Here is an 11,120-nt window from a genome sequence, read left to right as displayed (position 1 = left end):
ATATTCCAAATAAACCTTGTCACCAATTAAAAGGAAGGTGGAATATTCCAATTCCTAATAAAATTTTTAAAAAATGATGTCACTTTTAACGCAAAGCTAATAAAAATGACTTGTTCTCCTTGGCCTTTTAGCCAAGATCAAAGTGTAGTATCTGTTCCGGCAGATACTGCACTTAAGATAATTTGTACCAGTCAATGGAGGGGAAACCCTCTATACTGGGACAATTATTATTTTTGGTAACCAGAGTGCCCCCTTTTTGCCTACTTTTAGGGGAGCTGGTTTTTACCTCACATTAAAAACGGCCTTGTGCCTAATTTGCTCAGTGGGGGAGCAAATAAATACCATCTGTTCTTCAGATGCTACATTTCAATTTCTCGTTCTCTCTCAGTGGAGGTGAAATCCTTCACGATTGAGACAATTTTCTGTTCATTTGTTCCACATTAAAAAACGACCCTGTTGTCTAAATCTGTTCTATGGGGAGGCATTGTGAATAGGTACTATATTTAATGCAACAAAGTTTTAATATTACAAAAGTAACTGTGAAAAGAAATTTCTGATTTAATTACAAAATACCCTGGAAATATCTTTTATGATTAGTTATAAAATGCCCTGGAAATGTCCCTTCTGATTAATTATAAGATTCCCTGGAAATGTCCCTCTCATTATTTTTTTTTGTTTGTTTACTTGCCTCCCCATGAGGGCAGAGTTAGATATGAGGTCGGTTTTAAATTTGGGGGGAGCTTCCCAATCTGATCAGTAATAAAAATAAAAATTGTATCAGTAATGAAGGATTTCTCCTCCATTAACCAAGACCAAAAAGGGGGGATTAAATCACTGATACTACACTCAGAAATTCATGTGGAAGTAATGGTTGCCTAATCCCTAATCTTGTTAATGTTTTTATGTATTAATTTCGAAAAGCTGCTAAAACAGTTTATAATTTAAACATTACTTTATTTCAAGTATATTTTTAACAGTAGGGTGGGGGGGATATGAAATCAGTCCCGGAAATGGCCGAAACAGTTCCCGATTTAAACATTACTTTATTTCATGTATATTTTTACAGTGGGGTTGGGAATATGACGTCAGTCTCAGAAATGTCTGATACAGTTTACCATTTAGATATTACATTTTTTCATGTATATTTTTAACAATGGGTTGGGGATATAAAGTCAGCCCCGGAAATGGTTGAAACAGTTTACAATTTAAACATTACTTTTTTTCATGTATATATTAAACAGTGGGGTGGTGGACATGAAGTCAGTTCTGGGATTAGATAAGTGCAAATATATACTAGCAGAATGGTCACCCAGGATTGAATGTGGAAAACATATAGTCGCAGAATACCCAGAGTCGCCCAGGATCGAATGAGTATATCCATAATTTGGAACTTATGGGTATTCGTTGAGATTGTTTCCTTTTCTCCTATTCCCCATACAATTTTATTTATTTTTTTTACCCTCGCTAATAATCTATGGTCTCTTGACCACGTTTTTAAAATATGTTTTCTCCCCCGTTGCCAACGTTAATCTTTAAAAGCGTTGGCTGAAAGACGTCTCAATAGGTTTTTTTCTGTCCCACCCTTTATTTACCGCTTTTATCTAATTGTATTAGAGATTAGTAGAAATATACTTCTTCTTTAATGGTTTATGTGATAACTATAGGAAAAAAATATAAATAAAAAAATAAACCCTCAACAATTAATAATGTCACTACGTTCGGTGTTATCAAATGTTATATATATATATATATATATATATATATATATATATAACATTTGACTTTAACTTTCTTGAAGTTTTACATTTGGATTTTACCGTCACTGGATTTTTTATCTTCCACCAGACTATCCATTCATGTGTAATCACCTTTTTCTTCACCATATTCCCTCTGCTTAATTTATTTTGTTTTCAAGTAAGATCTTTGACTTACTTGTTGTTTCATCAAATAATTCCGCATGCAAAATCCGATCCCGCATTTTGCTAATTCCTACCCTCTGATGAGAAGGAGAGTATTTCTTCGAAACTCCGCGGATTAAGGACTATCCATTTATCTAGTGTTTCCTTTTCAGATTAAATATGTTTTTAACTCATTTCAAAGTGTTTTTTAACATATTTTATTAGCTGTTTGCTCATATATATATATATATATATATATATATATATATATATATATATATATATATATATATATATATATATATAAAACAAAAAATTTGTTGAGGGTTTATTTTTTATTTATATTTTTTTCCTATAGTTTAAACATAAACCATTAAAGAACTGAACAAAACGTAAGTATAGGTGTTTGAATTATATGATTTTAAAAATTATAATTGTAATGATTAATAGGATTGATTATAATAGCTAACAGAATTGAATTATGTATGCTTTTCAATTCAAATTAATTGATTAGTTATGATAACTGACCGTAATGATCAATCATTTTTTTTTTTTTTTTTTTTTTTTAGCTTAGTTTAGTTTCGTATATACAAACAAGTATAATAGTTTATAATTTGTTGATATTATTTTCATAAGTATGTTTTCACAAATTAGAATTAATAAATTTGCTAATTATAAAATAGAACATTTTGGTAGAAGATTCATAAATTAAATAAAATTGTTAGTAAGAATAGTTGAGTTTAATGATTTTGATAAAAATTCAATATGGTGTAATGGAAAAATAAAAAGGTATTTGCAGTCTCTCGTCCAATTTTTGGATTTTAATCATGTCAAATCACACTTCGATTCCTTTTGCCGGATTGATTGTTGCTATTTCTTCTGATGAGTTTAGGGCATAATAGATTCATTGATTGCTATAATAATTATGTGATTGATTTTGCGCTACGAAACAGATACTGTTAAGAATTGTATAAGTCAACTGAATTAAATTAATAAATTGGTCAATATCATGAATTTTGGAATATAACTTTTTATCATTTATTCTCTCTCTCTCTCTCTCTCTCTCTCTCTCTCTCTTTCTCTCTCTCTCTCTCTCTCTCTCTCTCTCTATATATATATATATATATATATATATATATATATATATATCAGTAAACAGCATATTTATACTGATCGTAATTTTGTTCACATATGTTTGTTCGGTTTATAAATGCTATAATTAAAAGCAGGTTTAGAGGCGCGGATATTGTAGGAGGACACGTGCTGGCATGAAGTTTTTATTTAACATCTGTCAAGTGAACCTACTCATCCGCTTGTTACATCATTGTTTATGAGATTTGTTCTTTTTTCTCACACTGTGGTGCCTTTTTTTTAAATGAAAATTCTTTAAGATCAGATGAGATCAGAATCTTGTGAAAAATGGATAATAATTTCGAATGGGCTTTTCTTCTAATATTAGAAAAGTTTTCTTCTAATACTAGAAAAGTTTTCTTCTAATACTAGAAAAGTTTTCTTCTAATACTAGAAAAATTTTCTTCTAATACTAGAAAAGTTTTCTTCTAATACTAGAAAAGTTTTCTTCTAATACTAGAAAAGTTTTCTTCTAATACTAGAAAAGTTTTCTTCTAATACTAGAAAAATTTTCTTCTAATACTAGAAAAGTTTTCTTCTAATACTAGAAAAGTTTTCTTCTAATACTAGAAAAGTTTTCTTCTAATACTAGAAAAGTTTTCTTCTAATACTAGAAAAGTTTCTTTGGCAATAAATTTTTGTTTGTTTCAATTTTTTGTTTCATCGTCATTTTTGTGATCGGATGTAAATCCTTCATTGCATTCTCCTCTTTCTACTCCTTCTTCATTTACTGCAGGGCTGTCTTTTTTGCAAGTGATTCTCCAACAAACAATCTGCATAAATAACGCAATGCCACAAACGGTCATGCTGGCCAATCCGAGAATGCGAATACTGGAATCAAATGAATGAGTCGCTTCACCAACAGAACCTGAAATATACAATCATTACAGATTACAAAAGAAAGGTTTTCTATGGGATTATTTTCAGCAGTGAATCGAGAGGGGGCTGTGGAATTTTAAATAGACCCTGGTTATTCCCACCTTTATCATTACACTTTTATACTATTTGATATATGGTTTGTAGTTAGAATGATAATTTCTTATTATCGAGGAAAATACTATTTGCAAATGTTTTGATTTAGTTGTATTTTATTCTAATAAAAATATATTATATTTCGAAAATCATTTATTTAACTTGTGTATATCAACAATAAAAACACAATGTAGTCTGCAGAGTTTAATCAATCGTGTTGTCTCGGTCATGTGTCTTTGGAACAAGTTTGAATTAATTTTTGAAAAATATAAACCATTTCAAATATTTCAACCGTGCCAATACTCTATTTACTTCCAATTTCTTCTTTTTCAGGTTTTTAGGTGCTTTGACAATTATTGATATTACAGTGGATTCATGTTTCATATTCCCTTCAGCTCTCTGGCAAGCTCCATCTATTTGCTTAATTTTTCTTCAGAAACAACAAAATCTAATTTTTACAGGTTTATTTCCTTCTTGTGGACTATTATCACTTACCTGTTCGCATGACTATTTGTATAGCACCGTTAGGATTTAAAACCTTACATTTTCAAATACTTGTGTGTATTACTACGATTATACATTTCACAATCTATCTATACATACATAAAGTTGAGTTGTTTGTCGCACTGACATTGATATTAAAAGCCCATTTTTTCTATTTTAAAAGTGAATACAACTTATTTACTTAGTCATGAATATACCAGCGACTTCAAAAAAGGTAACTGAATTACATATGCCTTTAAAAACGAACTTTTATTAATTTATCATGCCATTAGAGAGCTAAATGTTTTATTAATTTATCATGCCATTAGAGAGCTAAATGTTTTATTAATTTATCATGCCATTAGAGAGCTAAATGTTTTATTAATTTATCATGCCATTAGAGAGCTAAATGTTTTATTAATTTATCATGCCATTAGAGAGCTAAATGTTTTATTAATTTATCACGCCATTAGAGAGCTAAATGTTTTGGCCTCAGTTATAGCTGATGACACCTAAGGTATATTTTTAAAAACTTTGGAAATCATTACTATATAATACAATATATAATACAATATACAACACAATCATTACTATATAATACAATATATAATACAATATACAACACAATCATTACTATATAATACAATATACAACACAATCATTACTATATAATACAATATATAATACAATATACAACACAGTCATTACTATATAATACAATATACAACACAATCATTACTATATAATACAATATACAACACAATAATCTATAGAGAATTGAGTATGTAATAATGAATACATAACATACATGAATTAAAATATCACATTTAAGTGTATTTTACGGCCGGGCAACGCCGGGCAGCCTGCTAATAATTTAATAATTTCATTTTACTATTTTTTTACTTGCTCTTATTCATCCCAAACAGAACATTTTAATGTAAGGGGCTATTGTTTTTAATAATATCTAAGAAGGGACTGTTGTTCACATTACATTTAAACTTCAGCAGATTAATACAGTCAAGGAAGCAGGAAACAGGGTCGAAAAGAGTCTAGCAGTTTGATGGAAGAAACTATTAGAATAGAAGGCTTTCCGGCTCCTAGGGAGCTCAACAGTGAAGGGGTGGGATTTTGCTGCTTGTAAATTTAGTCAGAATTTTGTACGTCGAAGGGGCACAAGTGCTATGAGTTCATCAGTATTAAAAAGTATTTTGAATTTCCTATAAAATGAATACATATCGTATGTTAAAATATATATTATTTTTTTATAAAGAATATTAATGCAATGAACTCACCTACGACTGCTCCCAGAATAATGTTTCCAATGCCGCACATCGTTTCAGCAAAGCCCATAGCAGTCGCATATTTCTCTGATCCAATAATATCAAGTACAACCAAATTATAAATGGATAAGATAATTCCCGCTGTAATGCCTATGAAACAGGTGCCCGAATACAAGGAGATGCGACCAGTGAGACTTGGGAAGAGAATTAGTGAGGCTGCGAAAAAAATGCTGGCTGCATAAAATAAGATCTGGCTTGTCAATCGTTGAATGCAGACTGAGCAAAAAAAAAAAAAAATAATAATCAGGTTAAAAAAAAATAATAATAATCAGATTTAAAAAAAAAATAAATAAATAAATCATCATCATCATCATCATCATCATCATCATCAGGTTTAAAAAACAAATTATTCAATAGAGATTCTCGCATTTTCGCTTCATGGACCAATTAAAGCAGTAATCAATTTGACAGTGCAATTGTGACACGTGTAACAAAATTATTCGTTTCATCATTCTGTAGTTATACACTTTTTTGTCATTCTGTAGTTATACACTTTTTTGTCCTTAAATTAAAAAATGAGTTTCAAATCTGAAAATGCCTTTCTTGCATAAGTAACCAATGAGAAGTCAGCCTCTTCCTGAGCAATTGTTACTGATTGACTAATAATTTGTCTATGTCTACAACAGTAACTATTTTTTTAAATGCTGACTTAAATATATGATGAGTTTGTATGTAATGATCATATTGGAATTGTGAATGAGCCATTCAGAATTATAAATGAGTAACGCTAACTAGCAGTAACGATCATGATTGAAGCATGAAAAGGAGTAAAAATGGATGAAAAGAAGGAATCACCTGTTAATGATGACGAAAGAAAACTGGTTATTGCTATTGTTATTAAGCAAATCGGACTTCTGCATATGAAAATCGTTTCTAAGGATTATCTGGTCTGCATGAAGTCTCCCTTGCTAGTCACAAAATTGATTCATGTGTTACATGTATTACATATCTTTGCTTGCCACATGCAGTGACAAAGACAGCAAGAGAACGGTGGATTCTGATGCCGACTCTACCTTGATTTTCATAACATTTTAATATGAAATTCAGCTTTTGTCAATTTTAAATTAGTTTTTTTTTTTTTGAAGTTGGGTTTTTAATTTGAAGGTAAAATGGTGCAGAAATCCAGAATCGATTATTCATTTTCCCTTGAAATTATGATTTTGAAGCAATGAACTTCTCTTCCTCCTTTAAATATCACATCAAAATAATTTAAACAAATGCCGCGTTAACCACCGAACGTTCTATTGAAAGATTTACTTGTAATTTGAATAAGGGACACCCACGATCCTGTGACAGTTGCATTCATAGCCTTTGTTTGATATGAGCTGTGTGTTTCTCTATAAATATTGTCAGCATTATTCATTTGACGTGTTTTCCTCTTGCATTTATCTCTATCTGCTAACCACGTGATCATTTATTGTTTTTTTAACTTTTAAAACACATGTGTGTTAAGTTTCTCTTTAAAGAATAAATGTGTTTCTTTGTGCCAGATAACATATTCAGAAATGTTTTAAGATTGCTTATATTGCTGAATATTCTATTTCTTAGAGGTGCTAAATTGTCTCTTTCAAGGTCCAGATGATTTGATCCTTAAACTGTATTTTATTCATTTAAATAAATAAAACTACTTCCTCAACTAAAAGTTCTTTCTAAATACATAGTACATAAATAGTGTCTTTCTAAATAAATGCATAGTACTATAAATAGTGTCTTGGTGTGTCCTTATTTTTCAGGATCTTACTTGACGTTCGAATTCAGATACAAAATTGTTATACATAATAATAATAACAAAATATAAACTTAATATAATACAATTTACTATTAGTATTCAATCACATAGTGCACAATACAATTTCTGTGGCGCTGTAAAGTATGTTTTAATTGAAACTAATGCAAGCAAAATTTGATACAAAATCTCGAACCTGACAAATATGAGATTGAACACATGGTTGCATCTGCTTATCAGCTTACATTATGTACTTCATATGCGTATACATATAGTGGCAGGTAGTTGGCTGCTTAGATGTGTTCTATCATTTGGATTTCAAGTCTCGACATCTATGCACTTGCGATGCCTATCCACACTGATGAGTCGTAAAAGACGAATCAGCTGTCTGCGAATATCTATCTATCTATCTATCTATCTATCTCTCTCTCTCTCTCTCTATATATATATATATATATATATATATATATATATATATATATATATATATATATATATATGGGGTTTTTGTGTGTGTATTGATATTTATATTAAAACCCCTTTTTTCTGTTTATTAAAAAAAATATATAACTTTGTTATATATGGGTTGTGGAATTGCATTCATCTGCAAAAGATCTAGCTAATTTGCATATTCTTTTAACATTCATTTTAATTAATTCCCTATTGTTTTTTCGGTTTTCTTATGGGATGATCATCTTTAGTTAACTATTACGTGTGATTATATTTATGCGTAAAAAGCTTATGATAAACACAAACCTCTTTCTATATATATTTATGTATGCGTACATATATTTGCTTATAAAATTTTGCCTACTCTGTTAGCTTTTGGTCTACAAACACGAAACGTAATATATAGGGTATTCAAACCCATGTGGAACTTTATATTTAGGTTTTAGCCAGTGAAACTCGGTGCAAAAGTGTGAAAATTAAGGAAATGGAATTTGCCAGATGACGGTCGAACGACGGCATAACAAATATGTACATGTAACGTAATAGCTATTGTATTGTGTATCTTAAAGCCGAAGTAGATATAGCAAAGTAGAATATTTTTATTAATGTCATAATCTGATGTTGCTGCTTTGATAATTATTTAAAAATATTTCCATTTTAATAATCTTCCTGGCCGGAATAAGTGATTTTGAATTATACTAAATAGATATTCGATTGTTTATTGTTAAGAAGATGGTGCAAGGCTAAAAAAATGAACTAATTAGAATCAAATGTCGATTTGTCAGATTCCATATTACTATATGAATAAATAAATTATATGAATAAATAAATTATATGAATAAATAAATTATATGAATAAATAAATTATATGAATAAATAAATTATATGAATAAAAAAAAAATGCCGGAAATTATTCTCTAGAGTAGATAAACTTAGGACTTTATAAAAAAAAAAACTAGAATTTTTTTTTTTTTTTTAACAAAAAAAAAATGTAAATTAGATATTGTTTACACATAGAAACGTTACGATTTTTATTCTATAGATAGGCACTCGATCAAGTCATCCGGAAATAGAAATCTCCTGTCACTCTAGTAAGCCATGCTAGCTAACAGTTGATAAAAAACCGCTGGCGGAATCTCTAGTGCAAAAACGTTAAGTATTTTTATTTATTTTTTTTTTTCTAAACTAATCCTAAATGTTTTGTTACATTGTTTTAAATTTGCTTTTCGTGTTTTATGTATTTTGTCTGTATTTCTCCTGTCTTTTTGTCTGTATTCCGTATTATCCGTCCAGCCCTCCTGCTACAAAGCTGAACGTTTTAAAACAAACAAAATGCCGGCAACTAACGATAAAAAAAAAAAAATAAAAAATAAAAAAAAAAATGCCGGAAATTATTCTCTAGAGTAGATAAACTTAGGACTTTATTTAAGTAGTATACTTAATATATACTATTACTGCAAGCTTGCCTGTATTGAAAATATTTTCTTCTAGTTTTCGAATCCTACCTTATATAGTTAGCCTTATGTTCAAGTACATTCGAAATATAATACAGCGCAAAGAAAGTCACTCATGAAAACGGACCTCCTAAATTAAAACCTTGAAAAATAATTTAAACTCTAATGTAAATTAATATTAAGCAGTCTTTACAAATTGATAATAGTTAATTATTGGATTTTAATTAATTATAAGATGAAACTTTTATGATTCAAACTAGATAGATAACGACAAACTTCCACCCATTAATATGGGAGGGGAGATTATCACCAAAATGCCATGAATTATTAAGTTCGCACCGGACTTACTACTTAGATATAAGTCACTTGTACCCATTCTCCTTTCTCCCCCCCCCCTTTTTTTTTTTTTTTAAATGGAGAGTAGATAATACAGTGGATGTGTTATCGGCAGCTCCAGTAACTCTCGCTTCTCCTATTTTGTCATTCAGTCCTCATTCAATGAGTGATGTTTCTGACAAAGGGTGAAGAAAAAGCTGCTTAAAGGTCGGTACTACTCGGTGACCAGTAGTCTGAGATGTCGGATATTTTTCTGTCTTTGTCTGTCCTTGTTGCCATGTCACTAGTAAGGGTGCTGGAGGTAAACGTTTTGTCTGGGCTGACGTTATCCACCTGATAGTCAGGGACCCGAACCTTGGATTAACCACTAAGGAGGCTGTCCTATCAGCAGGCGCAAAGTACTGGGACTGCTGTATTGCCATTTGGTGAGTGGATCTGGACCATGCAGTAGTCTCTGGTGGGGCCTCTCGATGCCATACTAGTGGGTAATTGTTACGGCTTTGCCTTTTCGTGTGCTACAAATAAAAAAAAAAAAAAATTTTCCTGTCTTTTTCTCTCTTACTTTCCCTCTCTGTACTGCTCTAACCAAGTATGCCGACCTATTCCACAAATCCCCAAACCTCAACATGAAATATCACCAGAATAAAAACTCGATTAAACCTAGAACCCCATCTTCCAGCGTAGACCCCTACTACCAGGTCTCCTTCCCCAATATCAGGGGTCTACGTTCCAACCTTCCAGAGGTTGAAACCCAATTACAGGAGACGAAACCGGACATGTTATTTCTATGTGAAACTGGAATAGGGCCGACCACTTCCCTAGATGAGTTCATAATTAATGGATACTCCAATTTAACAGCTAAATCTGACTCCCAAGATCGCCATGGGCATGGAATATGTGCCTACATTAAGGATGGCTTCCCATGTGGCAGGGATATCTCTAGAGAAGATCCTAATTTACCCTATATGTGCTTCAGGGTTGCACTTGCTAACACCACTGCATTTATATTTGCCCTCTATAGGTCCCACAACAGCGGAGTTACTATCTTTAAGAGCATATCTGAGAAAATAGACCACATACTGTCTTCACATCCCTCGGCTAACATCCACATCTGTGGTGACTTCAACGTCCATAACGTGGAATGGCTGACCCATTCAAATAAGACAGATGATGAGGGGAGGTTTTGTCATGATTTTGCCATTGCTTATGACCTCACTCAGATTGTTCGCGAACCCACCCGTGTGCCCGATACACCCAATCAATATGCAAGCCTCTTAGACCTTTTTCTTTCAACTTCCCCTGAGCTATGTTCATGTACCGTTCATTCTCC

At 31.2% G+C, this 11,120-nt stretch overlaps 1 protein-coding gene across 1 annotated transcript in view; it reads right to left on the bottom strand.

Annotated features, from left to right (window-relative positions):
* Nucleotides 1–3,544: 3,544 nt before the first annotated feature.
* The window catches only part of LOC145277099 (monocarboxylate transporter 4-like), a 36,826-nt gene continuing 29,250 nt past the window's right edge, over nt 3,545–11,120 (bottom strand). The window contains exons 4-5 of the mRNA XM_080128764.1: nt 5,777–6,040; nt 3,545–3,897 (exon numbers count right to left, since the gene is read on the bottom strand). Of these exons, the coding sequence (XP_079984890.1) occupies nt 3,677–3,897; nt 5,777–6,040 (485 nt within the window). The 3' untranslated portion in view covers nt 3,545–3,676. The remainder of the gene's footprint in view (nt 3,898–5,776; nt 6,041–11,120) is intronic.

This window comes from Euprymna scolopes, chromosome 5 (genome assembly GCF_053919585.1).
Source record: "Euprymna scolopes isolate OS-2025 chromosome 5, ASM5391958v1, whole genome shotgun sequence".
Classification (NCBI taxonomy): domain Eukaryota; kingdom Metazoa; phylum Mollusca; class Cephalopoda; order Sepiida; family Sepiolidae; genus Euprymna; species Euprymna scolopes.
Note: the sequence above shows the minus strand (reverse complement) of the source record. Positions and strands in the feature narration are given on the sequence as shown.